At 36.1% G+C, this 18,413-nt stretch overlaps 2 protein-coding genes across 9 annotated transcripts in view; one reads left to right on the plus strand and one right to left on the minus strand.

Moving 5' to 3' along the window:
• lrch1 (leucine-rich repeats and calponin homology (CH) domain containing 1) overlaps positions 1-13,755 on the plus strand; it is a 48,077-nt gene extending 34,322 nt beyond the window's left edge. For 4 of the 7 annotated variants that reach the window (XM_058786013.1, XM_058786015.1, XM_058786014.1 and 1 more), the window contains 4 exons: positions 2,287-2,396; positions 2,636-2,773; positions 4,355-4,432; positions 8,705-11,003. In XM_058786013.1, coding sequence (XP_058641996.1) covers positions 2,287-2,396; positions 2,636-2,773; positions 4,355-4,432; positions 8,705-8,986 — 608 coding nt within the window. In that variant the 3' untranslated portion in view covers positions 8,987-11,003. Of the gene's footprint in view, positions 1-2,286; positions 2,397-2,635; positions 2,774-4,354; positions 4,433-8,704; positions 11,004-11,305 lie in introns of those variants that run through there. The other 3 variants (XM_058786017.1, XM_058786019.1, XM_058786020.1) reach the window with 2 other exon arrangements.
• A 136-nt stretch (positions 13,756-13,891) lies between these two features.
• Positions 13,892-18,171, minus strand: esd (esterase D/formylglutathione hydrolase). Of its 2 annotated transcripts, none has more exons than XM_058786025.1 (9): positions 18,090-18,171; positions 17,589-17,667; positions 17,424-17,512; positions 16,427-16,525; positions 15,830-15,954; positions 15,556-15,675; positions 15,368-15,466; positions 14,544-14,711; positions 13,892-14,204 (listed from the first exon to the last, which is right to left on the minus strand). In XM_058786025.1, exons 2-9 carry the CDS (start codon positions 17,654-17,656, stop codon positions 14,124-14,126), a joined length of 849 nt encoding a protein of 282 aa, XP_058642008.1. In that variant the 5' UTR covers positions 17,657-17,667; positions 18,090-18,171; the 3' UTR covers positions 13,892-14,123. The 2 variants fall into 2 exon arrangements, with proteins under 2 accessions (XP_058642008.1, XP_058642007.1); XM_058786024.1 differs by having other exon boundaries at positions 17,589-17,672; positions 18,090-18,166.
• Positions 18,172-18,413: the final 242 nt, after the last annotated feature.

An 18,413-nucleotide genomic window follows, 5' to 3' on the forward strand; every position in this document is an offset into this window, starting at 1 on the left:
AGCCGGTGAAAGTTGAAAAAATGAAAGATTTGTCAACATATACTCACCCTCATGTCATTCCAAACATGTATGAATTTCTTTCTCTTGCACAAAAAGAAGATCTTTTGAAGAATGACTTCCATTGTATGGACAGAAAAACACACGAGACATTTCTCAAAATATCTGTCATGTTCCACAGAAGAAATAAAGGTTTGGAACAACATGAGGGTGAGTAAAGGATGACAGAATTTGCATCTTTGGGTGAACTGTTTCTTTTAGCTTAGTATAAATTTGTCACTCATCATGTGTAGACAATTTTTTGTGTCTGAAAGTAAGAAAAAAATGTTTCTGAGGTTTGTGGTGTAGTCTTGCAGGGTCTTTTAAAACACAGGAGTGAGAGAGGGGATGTGGTTGAGCTGAAATTTGGGGTGGCCCAGTGGCTTTAAATGGAGCTGTGTGTATTTATAGAGCTGCTATTTTGAAGCATTAGATAATGGCCCCAGAGGGAAAATCAGACCTCCATTTAAGTGGAAATGCTTTCAGAGGATGAAAAACTGCCAGGAGACATCTGTACTTACTCATCGTCTTGCGAGAGAGAAAGAGGAAGAGGGAATGATGGAACCAGAGGACAGTTTACTAATGAATAGCTCTGTACTAATGGTAGTATTGAAACTTGAACTTGAATATTGAAATTTATATTAGAACTTTATTGAACCCAGATGGAATCTGGCACCTTTTTACGGGATCCAAACGAATAAGTCTGTGAAAGTGAAAGTTTCAATACTACTGTGAACATTTTTAAACCTAAAATGTCTACACTTTACTACACTTTTATTGGTAGTTAAAATCAAAATCAGATTAGGCACTTTATGAATGACAGTGTGTTCAGATTCTATAGAGGTTTATTTCTTTCCACAAAAGAAATACTACTAAAACTTGGAGAATTTGTAACTTCCTGTTGGACGTCAGAAACTCTCCTCAGTGTGTTTTTTTCTGTCTGTGAAGTGTCTTTAAGTGCACTTTTTGTCAATAACTTTCTGGAATACTTGCTGTCTCTTGCACACAATTTAACAGTAAACACTTGAAAGAGTTGGGTTTAGATGTGTGCTGCTCTTAGAGTTTAGAAACGTTGAGACAGAAAGAAAATGTGAGAGAAAGACACTTCGCTTTAAAGCTAAATTGTTTGATTTGTGTCAAGCTTCAAAAAAATGACTGTTTTCAAACAGCTTTCCCCAAACACAACCCTGGTTTGCTATTGGTGAACAAACAACTAGCCTCACCCCCAAACTCACACCATTGGTTGAGCCAGTGTTGCTATGCTAGGCTGGCAGGAAAAGAAAGTATGGGAACATAAAAATTACATACTTTTAAGTAATTAAATGTACCCTAAAACACAGACTTGCCCCAGAAGCATGAGAGGTGACTTTTCAGAGGCTGTTTATCACCGTGAACACACACACACACACACACACACACACACACACATACATTTAACTAAGCTATGAAATTTAGTTATTTAGACTTCTATTGTTTTTATATACCGATAGGTATAAATAATATATCATAACCCTACTTTTCTTCATTTATACAATTTGGGGGGGGGAATTTATTTTGATTTTATACTATTTTTACATTTACCTCACAGATTTACCTCACTTTTGGGTACAAATTTGTACACACGCACACACTCATTTTTTCTAATGCGGTTCAGAGACTAACATGTGCTTGCTGTTTTACATCAGTGACACTGCTCCAGGGCTTTGAACTGTGAGACAGCAAAAAGAGGGAGGAATGTTCTGGAATAACATCCTTTTAATGTTCCCTACATACTGTCCTCTTTCTTTCATTTCTTCACAGGATGAGAGGTTATGCAACTACAGAAACACACTCAGATGTGTGGAATGAAGCATTGTGTTCTTGTCTTTCTCAATCTCCCTCTTTCTTTTATGTCTAGTGCTCCCCCTTGTGGGGAAATATCATATAATAAAGGCTATCAGCTGTCACTTAAGGACGGCATCTCATCCCCTTAAGAATTCAGGATGTGTGTTTACTGTGATGTAAATAGACAATAATGGCAGCTTGTCATTTAAAAAGTAACAATGGCAACAGTAATAACATTTGATTACTGTCCAATCCTCTTCATGTCAAAATTGGCACTAACCTAAAGTTAAGAGTTTTGGGATATCATGATAGATGTGAAGTTAAAAAGAAAGTGACTAAATGAAAGTGAGTCTTTATGCATGTGAGAGTAAGACAGGAGATGTAATGTGCTCTGTACAGACTGGTGACGCTTCAGTTGTGTGACAGTGTTTTTCAGGACGAACAAGACTCTGGAATCAGTGGATCCTCAGTTCACCATGAGGAGAAAGATGGAGCAGCTCAGAGAGGAGCTGGAGCTCATAGAGCAACTACGAGAGGTATGCAAACACACTCACACAGAAGCTAAGTATGTAAATTAACTACATAACACTTTTCAAATAAAAGAAGAAATTTGTAAAGCAATAGATATACTGTTCAAAGTGAAAAAGGGGTCAAATATTTTAAGGGTGGCACAAATATTTTAGCTATATATGATACCTGAATTTTTTCTTTTTTTTGACTAAAATAATTGTATGAAAATGTTTTATTTTTATCCCAATCATGTTGATTTTGCCAGAGTATTGAGAGCAGACTGAAAGTAGTTCTTCCAGAAGATCTTGGCTCTTCTCTCATGGATGGGGTTGTGCTTTGTCATCTAGTCAATCACATTCGGCCACGTTCAGTGGCCAGTATCCATGTACCATCTCCTGCAGTGGTGAGTTATCTCTGAATGATCCATACATTTACACAAACACTATAAACTACCACTCAAAAGTTTGAGATCAGTTATATTTCTAAATATATTTTTTGAATATTATAAAAAAAAAAAAAAAAAAAACTAAGGCTTACTGAGGCTTTAACAGTAATATTGTGAAATACTGTTATTTAAAATAATTGTAAATTGTATCATTTAAAACAACTTTTCTATTTGAACATAGGGGACATGTTTGTTTTTGTTTTTTTACTGTTCTCTGAGGTCCACTTATAATGTTATCAAGATTTTTACATCAAAAAACATAATTTAGAAGTAATAGGCTATTTTCTGTCCTGTTTTTGACCCCCCTCATCAGAACGCTCTGTTTGAATAGGCGTGAAGGATTGTAGACTCGGAAGTAAACGCCCACTGCTATGATTGGCTTACAGTTGTGTGTTTGATAGTCTATGTCCTTCACAGAAAGACGCTGCCATTTAAGTTAAAAATGCATAAATGATCAATACATATCAAACAATTTGTTTAACAGACAAAGCAATAGTGACCACGTAATGAAAAAAAAGTTTCTCACACTTGTTTTGTGGACATTACTGTCGGATTCAATATAGCTGGCACAGCATCGTCTTTTAGTTTCAATCATTTTGAAAATCCTGTGTTGAATTGTGCCTTGTTTATAAACGAATCCGCTGTAAAATGAATTGAACAAAGGACCGAGTTAAAATTAAAGTATTAAATATTTATTAAAAATAAAGTTCATTCACTCTTTCCTAATGTTAGAATCAGAAGGAAGGCCACTCAAAGACTGTTTTTCCACAGCTTGGCACTGCACAGCTTCTTGTTGTTTTTGGAGCCATCTTTATCATTTGGTTTCTGCATAGACCTGCGTTTGCCTCTCGTTATTTACACTATGTGCGTGAATCGGTGGGCGGGGCTAAACAGACAGCGATGTAGATGCAGGCGTTGATCCTATTCTGTGGAAGCGTGTTTAGCCACACTATTACATCATAGAGTCGTACATTCCACAGGCGTCGTTTTGGCAGATTGGCTTCAATATAAGCTGTTTTTAGATTGAGAAAGTTTTGACTTATCAGGATGTTTAACTGTTTATGACCTCTTATATGTGAAAAGATCAAGGGAATTTTGGTTTCTCAGTTCATGACCCCCTTAAATTTTATTTTATTCATGTAATGGCAATGTGGCAGCTATTACTCCAGTCTTCAGTCTGTCATGATCTTTCAGAAATCATTCTAATATGCTGATTTGCTGCTCAAGATACATTTTGTATTATCACCAATGTTAAAAACAGTTGTTCTGATTGTGATAATTTTTTCAGGAATCTTTAATGAATAAAGTTTAAAAAACAGCATTTATATAAAATTGAAATCTTTTGTAACATTATGAATATCTTTACTGTCACTTTTGATCAATTTAAGGCGTCCTTGATGAATAAAATGTTTTTATTTCTTTAAAAAAAAAAATAATATTTGAATGATAGTGCATGTTTGTTAGCCTGAAGTTTAACCAGTTTTTTTTTTTCTCTTTCTCTCTTTTTTGACATCTGTATATGGATACGTTCACCTTCAGCCCAAGCTTAGCATGGCTAAATGTCGCAGAAATGTTGAAAACTTTTTGGACGCCTGCAGGAAAATGGGAGTCCCTGAGGTGAATATTTAATTTTTTTGAATGCCAAATGAACTAGATCTGTTTCTCAAGGGCCACTGTTTGTACAGGTTTTGTTTTACTGGTCTCTTACGTGCAGTCCTAAATTAAAAACATTCATTTGCTGGTATTGGTGGTCAACAAGAACAATTTATCATGCTATTGGTGTCTGGTTTTATAATTTATTTTAAATATATTAGAAAAATGTGACCTTGACAAACATTGTCTGACAGTTTCAGTCTTTCCCCATATTTCCTACATGGAATAATACCTGCTTTGCGGTTTTACCACGAATTGAGCTTGTCCGGTGAAATATTCCCAGTAAAGCTTATTATATTTTACATACTGTAACTAGTGCTTCAGTGAAGTGGACTGCTAATGGGGATTTCCACTGAATTTCCTGTTTAATTTAGGATCTGAATCTCAGTCTGGAAAACCTGTATGATTAGTTTAAATTAGTTTTTCTGACAGTGAACTTGTACACACAGGGCTCCTTGAAAACAAATCCTGGTAAAATACATGTTTTACTTGACTGATTTTGTTCATTAGCCACCTCTAATCTGATTGGTTGAAGCAGCTGAGATTGCCTCACACTGATTTGTGATCAGTCACACCCTTGAAAACGTTTTGGCAACATTTCTGCCTTGTTTATCAGCTTCAAGAAACTTCTGGACCTTCTCTGGTCAATAGATGTTGGGAAAACTGATCATAGAACAGCATTTAAAGGCACTTTCTTCATATAACCCTACTAGAGCTGCATCATGGCTTTGTATTAAGATGTTATCATTATGGCTTTAGGCTTCATCCATTTCTAGGGCTCCATTCCATCCTGTTAATGGCTCTGACCTGCTCTCTGATAAATGATCATGTTTCCTTGAGCTGTGACAGAGAATTGCAGTGTACCGATAAACAGACGACAGACAATAACACATGAGTAGAATGAATTTATGTGTGAAATGTTCATAAAAACCTTTATTTCATCAATTCAGTGTGACATTTTGCGTATTATATTGTCCTATCCAGATAAAGCTAGAAGCAATTACAGTTATCACGTCCATGAAAATCTTTGTATGTTTTAAAGGGGTGATATGATGTTGCTAAAAAGAACATTATTTTGTATATTTGGTGTAATGCAATGCGTTTACGCGGTTCGAGGTTCAAAAAAACACATTATTTTCCACATACTGTACATTATTGTTGCTTCTCTATGCTCCGCCTTTCTGAAACGCATTGATTTTTACAAAGCTCATCGTTCTGAGAAGCGAGGTGTGCTCTGATTGGCCAGCTATCCAGTGCGTTGTGATTGGCCGAATACCTCAAGCGTGTCACGGAAATGTTACACCCCTTACCATGTCGTGATGCCGTGTCCCGGCGCAACGAGACTAAAACAATAAAACCCATTATAAACAAGGAATTTGTTGCATTCAGTGACTGAATAATTACTGATTATAATGACTCATACGGTCTTTTTACGCGTTGCATTGCGCCGTGTAAACATAACACCATGTCTGCATTTGTGATCGGAGAAACTCCATACAAGCACTACTCTACACTGCTCAAAACTCGCGTTTTAATAGTCAGTAGCAAATTCTTTAACTATCGAAACGTACTTACAGGCTGTGAGTCAGAAGCACCAGACTGTCCTTGCGACGCTGGAATTGCCCCACTTTATAGTTCACAGCCATTCATAGTGTTCACATTGTAGGCTACTCTCTGCTAGGTTCAGGAAACAGTCCTCTGTAAAATGCGCTGCACACACTCGTATATTTGCGTTGTACTGTTCTGGAACAGTGTTGTAAATATAACTTAACCACTGATTTCTAGTTGTGTACTCATTTGGAAGGCCAAACAAAGTACTTTCACAATGAAACACACAGCATCTCTACGACATGGCGGCGGCAACAACAATACTACGGCAAGAATAAAAGTTACGCCTTCTTTCATTGCGTATACATTTGGGTGGTGTTATGCAAATCTTCCCACACCGTGACGTAGACATGTGGGGCCGTGTTTGAATGAGCCGTTTTAGGAAGGCGTGGCAGAGTCTTAACTTTTACAAAGAATATCTCTTTGGGTTTGAGACTTTAATCTTTGCAACTTTAGGGATCTTATATATGCACAAACAGCTTGTAACTCTCCAAAGACAAAGGAAAACATGAAATCGCATCATATGACCCCTTTAACTAGCCACAATGAGCACAATGTCCATGTTCCCTTGAAACATGGATAAAATGTTTGTTGTCGTTATGATGCATGTCTGTTTGTGTGGAGGAATCAAGTGAGGGTTGTTGGTCAATTTTGGGCCCACTTTTTTTGCTCAGACTGTGCAGAAGTTTCTATTGGTTATGCCATCCTACCCACTAAAAATGGTTACAATACCATATCAGTGGCCTTTCTAGAAGGAACCCAGATGTTGTCTTCTGCTTTATGGGTTGAGCTTGGTCCAAGCCATTTATAACAGGCTGCTCTGATTAGCGTGTTGTACAGGAAGCTTTTAGTTGTCACAGCTTGTGTCTGTAGTAGCAATAGCTACTACGAGTCTGCATGGCAGCTAGTTTTGTCACCATTTGTCTTGTTTGCTTTCCTGATAGCTGATGTTTATCAAGCTGGTTTATTCTGTTAGCGTGTTTAGGGCTAATGTGGCAGGCCTTGTTTGTTCGGTAACTCCTGGTGTATATTGTTGCTTTGTTTATCAACTTAGTCTAGATGTTGAGTCTGCAACAGTCTAGCTTGACCTGCTCTGCTCTTTTACTGGCTTTTGCAGCTCTCTTGCTTTATATCATTTTTAACGGCTGTAGCTTGACTTGTGCCTGGCATATGCTCACTACTGCACATCTGCTAACCACCATGTCACCTGTGCACCTGCTAACAGCATCTGCCCCATCACACCTCACAGCTGCCTCCTGAACGAGAGACAAAGACTGACAGTGTTCAACCTCACTGACAGAAAACTCTTTTTCAGAAGGCGGTAAAAGGGTCATTCTCAGAAAGTGATGCCATTTGTATTTGAAAATCTGAGAGTTTGTGTTTTCACTTCATTTTATAGAGTTAAAAAAGATGATTTAGGAAAACAAAAAGAAAAATTTGCTTTAATGATAAAAGTAATTCATTAAAAATAAGTCACACTTTATTTGTTACTAAGATTAGATGACCACGTTATTAGTCAGTATTAGTTCAATGGCCAATTTTTTAATGATCACAGAAAGTTTATAATTTATACACTTGTAATTTGTACACATTCAAATATCACATTATTATATACACTACTGTTTAAATGTTTAGGGTCAGTGAGATTTTTTTTTTTTTTTTTTTTTAAAGAAATTTACACTTGTATTCAGCAAGTATGCATTAAATTCATCAATAGTGACAGTAAAGACATTTATAATGTTGCTGTTCTTTTGAACTTTCTATTCATCAATGAAACATGTGGTTTCCACAAAAATATTAAGCAGCACAACTAATTTCAACACTGATAATAAGAAATGTTTCTTAAGCACCAAATCAGCATATTACAGTGATTGCTGAAGCAAAACAAAAGTATTTGCACCACACCACATTATTTAGACAATATTCTTGTTCTTTGTCTTGTCCTATTTTCTTAAAAAAAAAATAGTTTCTAGAAAATAGATGAATTATTGAGATTGGCAATACTAATGTGTGTGAACAAACTGCAATATACACTTACCTCGGTTTGAACCATCTGGTCAACAAAGACACAAATATTATAAATTAATTTCCTTAAATATGTCCGAAATATTTTTTTATAAAGAGGGAAGGTGTAACTGGTTGACCAGAATACTGTATAACTCATGTATTGGTGATGAATGAGGACATTTAATTGACTAATATTTTGATGAAAAACACTTTTTAAAAAATAAATACAATTCTTCAAATTTAAATTGTTTCAGTGTACACTAAATCGAGTAAAACATTGAACAATGCGACTTCAGTATTTTGTTAACTACATTTTAACAGTAAAGTAGTCATGGGAAAACATTTATTACACAACCGGAACCGTTTCCTGAGAATGATCCAGAATTCTTGCTGTTTGTTGAGCTCAAAGCATTTTACCTTTGACCTTTATCACTGTCTAATCACACTTCCTTATCTTTCTCTGGTGCCGGACGGATGATCTCTCCTTTTCTTACTTCCCTTCTTTGCTTTTGTTCTCCCTTTGTTTCTTTCTCCATCCATCCATCCTTCATTATTACTCCATTCCCTTCTCCTCTTCCTGGTTCTCTTTGTTATCCCCTCCATGTTTTTAATCTCTCTCAGTCCTCTCTCTGTTCGGCTTACGACGTTCTGCAGTTTAACCTGCGTCCGCTCTGGGCCGTGGTCGCAGCCTTGCTCATGGTGGAGAGCACAGGAACAAGGCAGAAGGAAGGAAAGGTGGAGAGTGGCAGGGAGAAAGAGACAGAGGTCAAGAGGCTTATCCCCGAGTCCACTCAGACTCCACCCCCTTCCTGGCAAATATGGGATCTGATTGGCTCAAGTCTGCTGCACGTTTTCTGTCTGGTGATGCTGTTTGTGGCCTACAGCTGGAGCGAATTTAAATAACAAACATAACTAAAAACACACAAGTAACACATTATATCATTTACTGGTCCTTGCACATTGAACTGTTGGCCTCACTTAAAGGAATAGTTCACCCAAAAATGGAAATTCTGTCATCATGTACTCACCCTCAAGTTGTTCCAAAGCTGTACAAGTTTCTTTCTTTCTTTTTTTTGTCTTTTGTGGAACATAAAAGAATATATTTTGAAGAATGTGGACCAAACTGTTGTGGTCTCCACTGATTTGCATAGTATTGTTTTTCATACTGTGGAATTCAATGGAGACCAACTCCAACTCTTAAGTAAATGATGACAGAATTTTCATTTTTGCGTGAGCTATCCCTTAAAATGAGCACAGCCTGGAGGAAAAATGTGTCCCTGTCAGTCGGAGCACATTTAGTTGTAAAAACTTTTTTTGATGGATAGTTTCATATGTTTGACCAACCCTTACATCTTGACTTGGCTGTAATGGAAACCATACGTAACACCAAACATGCAACATTTTTGTAAGAACAACACGTGCTCCAGGAAGAGGTTTAAATGTTTTCATGTTTGAGTAAGTGTTATTTATTAGTTGGTGAATAACGTATTTATTAGTCCTTGCAAAATGCTAAGGAAACCTTCTTTAAAAACAGTCTTTTTACAAACATTTACGCAGGAGGTGCACTGAGCACTTTAATAAGGAATAACGAATGCCCACATTCTCACTCACTTTCACTTCTGTACAAAACTTGTTTCAGAAAGTTCAATTTCAGCAGTCATATTGCACATATAAACAATATAAGTGGTATATTTATTAGCATCTGCATGACAAAAATAATACAAACAGATATGGAGGTCTTGCCTCGTGGTCAGCAATACATCTACAGGAATCAAGCGCACATTTGGTCTGCTTCACAGAAACAATTTTTCAGCTAATAAATCAGGACATTCGAGTACAGTAAGTGAAGGCCCAGATGCCATTAAAGCAAAATGATAGCTTTGCTTTGCTTTGCACAGAAGACTTGTACGGTGACGTTAAATCTATGATTAAAAACATTTAATCATTAGCATAAGGGCTAATTTATCTGTTGGATGTAAAAAGCAGCTACTTTTGGTTAAGAGTGTTTTTAAGAGCATGATGTGTTGTTGTTTAGATTGGGAATTATTAAATATCCTGCATTGTAAATGGTTACATTGTTATTTTATCCAAAACGCCATCTATAGGAAGAAAAAGGACTAATGAATCGTTGGTTTAATTTCCTGTTCATTAGTAAAACAGAGTGACCCAAATCTATTTTTTAATTAATTTAATAAGCAACATTCCACAGCGATGTGACTAATCCGAATGAAACAATGAGGAATAACAGCGTTGGAGAATAAGATTTAATTCATGTATTCTATCAGTGATCTGTAATGGAGGCTGAGGCGGGTTTTTAAATTATGAAATATCAGATTAACGCAATTTTAATAATTGAGTTATCAGTGTAGTGACTGTATGTAATTTACTGCTGTGAAGGTCCGTAAGCAAGGTGTCTCTAGATCGGAGGGTCTCTTCTAGTTGGATCCTCTGATTCTATTTTAGGTTTAGGCTCACATAATAGGATGACCTTGTTTATCTCATCACAGATAATCTTTAAAGGGAGCCGTTTGTAAATGAGCAGACAGCCTCTTGACATCACTTCCTCAAACTACAGAGTACTTTGAACCTTATCGGCATGATCACAGCAGTTATAATTACCATTGCTTTCATCATCCAGTTTGACAAAAATAAAGGCAATATTGACTGTTCGGTATTATTTCCCAGTTATTTCCTCCTTTGTAAAAAAAAAAAAAAAAAAGCTGCAAGATGCAAAAAGTGTTTGTATTGCTTAAATTAGATTGTGTGGGTTCCTCTGACGGTTCAGCTGCTTCTGTTTGTCCGGCTCCAGACTTCTTGAGTAGTGTTCAGTGCTGCTGCTGCTGCTGCTAGTGGACTTTGTAAGGCTTTGTGGTTTTTATGACCCTGTAAATGAAAAGGAATAAATGTACAGTTTGGGTTGTTTTTCTCATCTTTGTGTTTCTTTAAGACATTTTTTGTACTTTCTAGTTCATTTTAAGACAATACACCCCATGTCAAATGTTTGGGGTCAGCATTTTTTATTTTAATTTGATTGTTTGCATGGCTGATATCGTATTTGGCATCACTGCTAAAAACAAGGTGAGTCTCTGTTAGTTTCACTAACTGTATTCAGTAACAAGAGATGAATTGTGTATAATAAATTCTGTTTTCCATGACCGTGTCTCTTTCTTCTCTGACATGACACTTTGTTTGCCCTCTTTGTGAATCTCTCTCTCTCTCCAGGATAAGTTATGTCTGCCACATCATATTCTGGAGGAGAAGGGCCTGATCAAAGTTGGCATCACTGTCCAAGCTTTACTGGATGAAACTTCGGCCAGCGAGACGCTCATCACATGAGTCACACAAACACAACACAAGTCTCACTGACACACACTAATACCGCCAGACGATCTTTGAGAAACTCCCTGGACCGTGTCCATTTATTTCTATTAGAACAGGTGATCCTCTGCTTGCAGGTATATGCTCATGTTTTCTTCACTTTCTTTATTATTTAGTACTGTTATCTGATCACTGTTGCCCAGCCCATAGTCCTATAAGCAAAATTAGCTCAAAACTAGCTAGAGAAATGAAATTGCTTTATTTAAAATGCATTTATTTATTAAACAGTTAGTTGAGAGGTATACAGAATTGTGCACAATTCCTGATGGTTTTTATATATATATACATCTACCTATATGATATTTGTGTTGGGCCTTTAGTGATCTAGATTTTAAACACTCGTTCTCCCAGAGTCCTTTGAGTATGTTTTTTGTTAACCACTTTTGAACTTGTTTTTGGGAGACGGTGATGTTTTGTCTCAGGGGAGGTGTGGCCTCACTATAGTTTCTTAAAGTCTCTGCTCTGCTTACCTGTTGGTCAGGTATGATTTCACTAAAAGAGTATGTTTGAGTGTGTGGACAGTAGAAAACAACATACCTGACATTTGTTTTAGTTTTTTTTGCGTATGTGTGATTGATATCTTGAGGAGACTATTTCTTTTGTGAGAGTGAAAGAACGAGAGCACATGTTGGCACTTTTTGTATGTAAGTTTGTGTGTTAACGGACTTTTTATTTTTTTATTTTACTTGTGCGTATTTGTTTGATGTCCAAAGCTTCAGCTCCTCACAGATTCAGCCATGAAACAGACCAAAACATCTGAAGCTGATATCTCACTGGAGATTATTTGACAGTTGCCAAAATTATTTTCATATATCAAAACAGATTTACAAACATAATCATTTTATACAGTGTTTTTTTAAATGTATTTTGAAAACAAGAGTTTTGTTTTTGTAGAAGGATTTGTTATGTGATATTGGTGTGTGAACGTGTAAAATGTACAGAACATTTATATTTGATGTGCTTATTTTAATATGTTTGATTTGGTGTTTATTTTGCTTAAACCTAAAGCACAATTGATTTTATTAATGTGAACTCACAGGGGAAAAACAACTTTATTATCTTCTAGGTTCTTATATGAAAGCAGTTATAACACTTCCATATGGAATTTCAGAGAGACTGGTTTTTTGTCATTATTTATTCATGGCAATAATTTACATGCATTCAGTACAAATACAATACATTTACTAAGGATTATCTCTGTACTGTAATTGCCAACAAAAACATATTATCTGCTCTTAAAACTTAATGCACATTATTATACTGTAGCAAATATTAGGGACAGAAATCTGACCAGAAGCTTTAAACTGGTGCATCATGGGTTAAAATGCTATCTTAATAATACTCATACAACTTCCTCGATTTTTTTTTTTTTTACACTATAAACCTATAATAATTTTCTTAAAACAAATGGAAACAAAACAAAGGTGTGGATTAGAAAATGTAATTTTAGAGAGATTTGAACGGGATAGCACTTAGATTTTGGTCTTTGATGGTAGCTTTACATGGTATTTTACAAACACTTAATGTTGCATTTTTTTTTTAAATTCATGCATAGTTTAGACCGATCCTATAAATTCACTGCTGTATCTTTTAAGAAATTCTGTTCTTAGGGTAGTCCTCAAAGATTAAAAACACTGATTTGAGGTTTGTGTTTATAAGTACAGTATCAAAATCTCTGCTACAGTGGGCAGGTTGTGTATCATTACTGTACTGTCAACATTCCCCACCACTTCACAGAAAAAGTAGTGAAACTAGGCCTACTTCACACACAGTAGATAGAGGTTTAAATGCAGATTTGATTTTGAAATGACAGTGTTTTGCACTTTACGTATTTGGGACTGTCTTTTTGGCAACTGGCAAATAGTATTATGCATGGTATTTATATTACAGTATTTGGCGAAAATATCAGCTGATCAGATCATTAATGTGTTTGATAAAATGGGATACAAATCTTTAACTGCTGAATGTTATGTGGCTATTTTGTCTACTTTGTATAAGGAGAAAAGGCTTGTACTAAACAGTTTTGTACTTTAATTTTATAAATAGGAATTATTTTTCCATGTCTTTTCAGTGTTTGGGATTTTTCCCCTTTGTAATTCTGTGAACTTTAAGAGCATGTACAGTAATGTTTTTGGGAAAAGCATGTATGTCATTCCACCTTTTGCCTTAACCTCTGTAAATAGGTTTATTTGTACCAACTTCTACCAGTAAATGCTTTCACCTCCAAAGACTATTTTGTTTCTTAATTTTCAAGGTGTTATTTGCCAAACGACACTGATCAATGTCTGAAGCAGACATAGCCTGCTTTATTTAGTGTGAAATGAGTGCTTGTTGATAACATGCAGAATAACTGTGCACATAGGAGTCGTTCACAAAATGAATTTAAACAAACCCAGAAGAAAATCCAGTCATTCACTGCAGAACAACAAATACAAAATCACAACCAAATGCCTTTATTTGAAGAAATGTAAATGTGTCGACACTTAAACTTCACCCTATTAGTTCTGCATAAGAAAATACAGAGAGTGGCACTGCAATTTGACGGATAGTGTGAACCAGTCAGGACATGGCTGTGATGTCATTTCCAGCTGTGTAGATCCTGTAGGTGTTGTTATGATCTGAAAGGCACAAGGGCTGCTTGCTATACTCATGACACAAGGTTTCAGGCATTCAGATATTTAGCATGGTGCTTGATGTGGTCGTTGATGAAGGAGAAGATGAAATAGTAGCTGTGATCATAACCCTGACAGAGCAAATGAAAAACAAGACTGAACCAAAGAGAGCTGAGTTTTTCTTAAAATATATACACCATTATAAATAATTTGAAATATTCCAAGTCAATGTATTAAAATCTAAAGGCCTGACCAAGCATCAGTCTGAGACCAAGTGAAAATGCTTCCATTTCTTTACCATTTAAATATTTAATACAAATATTCAGCATCATAATTTTAGTGAAATTTTTTTTACAATTTTCTGGTATGTGCCCCTAAAATGCTGAGGCATGTGACTCAGCACTAAGCATCAAGGTCCTATATAATTAACTAGATTTCTCTTATTCATCAAGGGTTGGTTCAGTACTGACCTGCTGAAGGCGGAAAACAACAGGGATTTTCTTTTTGGAACAGGCAGCAATCAGATTGTCAGGAAGCAGCTGACTGGAAGACAAGAACTGGTCATCACGGCCTTGATCAATCAGAATATCAAGCTCGGGACCGGAATATGATTCAGCCAATACAGTAGCATCATACAACTGTAGAGATGACAGGAAGACAATTAAGACCAAAGGATTCCTGATGTTAGACAATGTGGTGTGGTTAAAAAACATTCAGAAACAAAATATTATACACTTATACAGTTTGAGCTTGGTAAGATTTTTTAATATTTTTGAAAGAAGTCTCTTTTGCTCACTAAGACCGCATTTAATTAAAATACAGTAAAACAGTAATTTAGTGAAATATTTAAAAACAAACTGCTTTCTATTCGAATACATTTTGAAATGCTATTTATCCGTGTAATGGCAAAACTGAATTTTCATTACTCTAGCCATCAATGTCACATGATCCTTTAAAAATCATTGTAATATACTGATTTGCTCAAAAAATATTTATTATCGTTATCAATGTTGAAAACAGTGGAAACCATAATACCATCATTTTTTGTGGAAACCATAATACTTTCTTTTTTAGGATTCTTTGATGAACAGAACATACAAAACAACAGCATTTATTTGAAAGAGAAACATTTTTGCAACATTATACATTTTTCGTTTACTTTATGGTCACTTTTAATGAATTTAAGGCATCCTTGATTAATAAAAGTAATAATTTCTATCAAAACAAAAAATTTAAGTTCATAATGTCCACACATTTAGGAACATTAGTGTTTAAACATACAACCATCCCTCACCTCCCAGGTGGACTTGTCAGGTCCAAGATAGCCAGAAAAAGCTTTCTGTCCCCATGCACATTGTATAGGGTTACAGATGGGAGCAAATGCTGACACAGACTGAAACAGACACATGCAAAAAATTCATATGGAATATTTGAATTTCAAACAATTAAATGATGAAGCAGTCAGATATACAGTTTACATGCCTTATATTTCCCAGGATTCTTAAGTGCACAAATGAGAGCTCCGTGGCCCCCCATGGAGTGACCAGAGATGGACATCTTCTCCGGATCAGCAGGAAAGTTAGAATTAATCAGCCGTGGGAGCTGAGAACAAGAGAAAGGTGATAAAGCCATTGAGTACAAAAGCCAGGATTTAATATTTAATTGTAAAATTCTTAATTCATATAGGTGCTTAGTAGAGTATCACTTTGTTATCCTAGTGACTAACTATTCTTTGGAGCATATAAAGTACACACACCTCCTCGGTGACATACGAGTACATGCGGTAATTGGTCTTCCAGGGCTCCTGGGTGGCATTGATGTAAAATCCAGCACCTGTCCCGAAGTCCCAGCTCTCATCCTCTCCTTCAATGTTACAGCCACCTGACCAGAGCAGAGTCATCATTTTCTGAGCATGTGCGTTTGTGTTAATAATGCTATATTAGCATTGATTGGCTAAGAGATCATGAAATAACAATAACCAGTGGTTCATCAATTTCTTACTGCAACAGTACAGACTTATATGATTTAATAATATTTTACATTTGATTTATGCTTTAACTGGCATTTTTCCAAGCAGAGGAATGACTGCCTGGTGGGAAACTCTAGAGACCCTGACCTAAACTGGGAAGTCACAATACTATTTGATCCCCAGGGGAGACTCTTATTTGTTTATCTATATGTTACAGTAATGCACTGACCTCCCAAGGGATCTCAGTATCCATAATTATTATTACATTATTAATTATTATTTTGGCCCATGTATCTCTGGGATTAGGCTGAGCAGAAGTCATAGTAATAGGGTCTAATCTCTCCAGAGATGGACCAGCAAAACTGTAAATGTTGAGATGTTTACGTGGACTGGTGTCTGGAGCTACGATGATGATCCCATGTTCAGAAGCCACCTGCTGACTCCCTGCCTTAGTGATGAAGTTTTGCTCTGTGCATGTCAATCCTGCAAAACACAGTGGATGGTTACATATACTTTAAAGTGCATTACTGGTTGTGTATATAATAAATATTGGCTCTTTGACAAATTGCTTTTCTTTCTCTGGATTAAAGTGTCTGCTGATTGCATAAATGTGACCCTGGACTACAAAACCAGTCATGAGGGTCAATTTTTTGATTTATACATTTATATATCATCTGAATAAATAAGCTTTCAATTGATGTATGGTCTGTTAGAACAGGAAAATTTTTGGCCGAGATGCAACTATTTTAAAATCTGGATTCTGAGGGTGCAAAAAAAATCTAAATATTGAGAAAATCGCCTTAAAAGATATCCAAATGAAGTTCTTAGAAATACATATTACTAATCAAAAATTAAGTGTTGATATATTTGCGGTAGGAAATTTATAAAATATCTTCTTGGAACATGATTTTCTTTACTTAATATCCTAATGATTTTTGGCATAAAAAAAGATCTATAATTTTCACACATACAACGAATTGTTGGCTATTGCTACAAATATACCCGTGCTGCTTATGACTGGTTTTGTGCTCCAGGGTCACAAATGTAAATACACATAGGCCCGGTTTCACAGACATGGCTTAGACTAAACCAGGATTAGGCCATTGTTCAATTAGGAAATTTAAGTAATTTTTATTAACATGCCTTAGAAAAAACATTACTGGTGTGCATCTTGAGACAAAACAAAGGCACTGATATATTTTAAGATCAGTCCGTGCAAGTTTCCTTCTGTTAAAACAGCTCAGACTTACACTTTAGTCTGGGACTAGGCTTAAGCCTTGTCTGTGAAACCAGGGGAATGACATATAATTAAGCAAGCTTAGTATATTACTCCAGTAAGCAGTATACAGAAATAGTAGCTCGACGAAATGAATTCAAGCACCTGAAAGCCAGTATAACACTGGACATTTGGAGCTCTCAGCCTTGGGAGGAAGGTAAATGGCGAACTTCATTTTGCATTTTAACTCGGAGCTGGAAATAGAGTTTTTGTTAAGAGCAGTAGGTGAATATTTCATTCAGGCGTTTAATGAAGCCTACAGTCTCTCACCTGTCATGCTCGAACACTTTCTGATACCCATCGGAGCACTTATTAGAAGAAACTTGCGTTAATGCCATTTCACCGTTTACTGTGCTGAGAAATATCAAAGTTTGAGTTATGAAAGATCATTTCATATAGAATCACTCTCCACTCGCATGCAAACATATGCACAAACATTACTTCATGATTTGACTTTGGTACATAAAGGGTGATATTTTAATTCACTTTTATGTATCTGAACACCATTTAAGGTTTGTTAACTCATTTCTTTTAAAAGATTCATTTCAACACTCTGGAATCATGGAGTCTGCGCATGCGCACTGCAGTAACTGGCCTGCCAAACTCATAGCACTGCTTGCAGGATCTGCAGAAAACGACCCAAACAAGCGCCTCGGGACGTTTGAAATAATGCCAAAACTTCCGCTAAAGAAAGTTACGTTTTATTTAGCTCCCGTGTAACACTATCTTTCATGCAAGATAATGGCATGGATGTTATTTTGAAGCACTTACCGCTGCAGCTACAGGATCCAGAGTTCAGTGTGACGTCAGGGTCAGCGTAAGACGTAAAGGCACGCCCCCTTACGTTTTTCTCGTACAGTCTGTGCTTCTACGTTTTGGACAAAAAGGGGCGCTCGAGAGATATATTTGTTTAGTGTATATCTGTGGTTTGAAAGCGTGTTGACTGAACCTAGTAATGTACGCCAATATGAAATGACATTTCCCAATTTACACTTGCAGTTCTTTAACTATAGTTATAATTGTGATCATGAAAATTAGCCAGTTTGTTGTTCAAAAGTAAGAATTAATTAAATGTATATGTCTATGTATATACAG

This window comes from Onychostoma macrolepis, chromosome 09, assembly GCF_012432095.1.
Source record: "Onychostoma macrolepis isolate SWU-2019 chromosome 09, ASM1243209v1, whole genome shotgun sequence".
NCBI classification, from domain to species: Eukaryota; Metazoa; Chordata; class Actinopteri; order Cypriniformes; family Cyprinidae; genus Onychostoma; species Onychostoma macrolepis.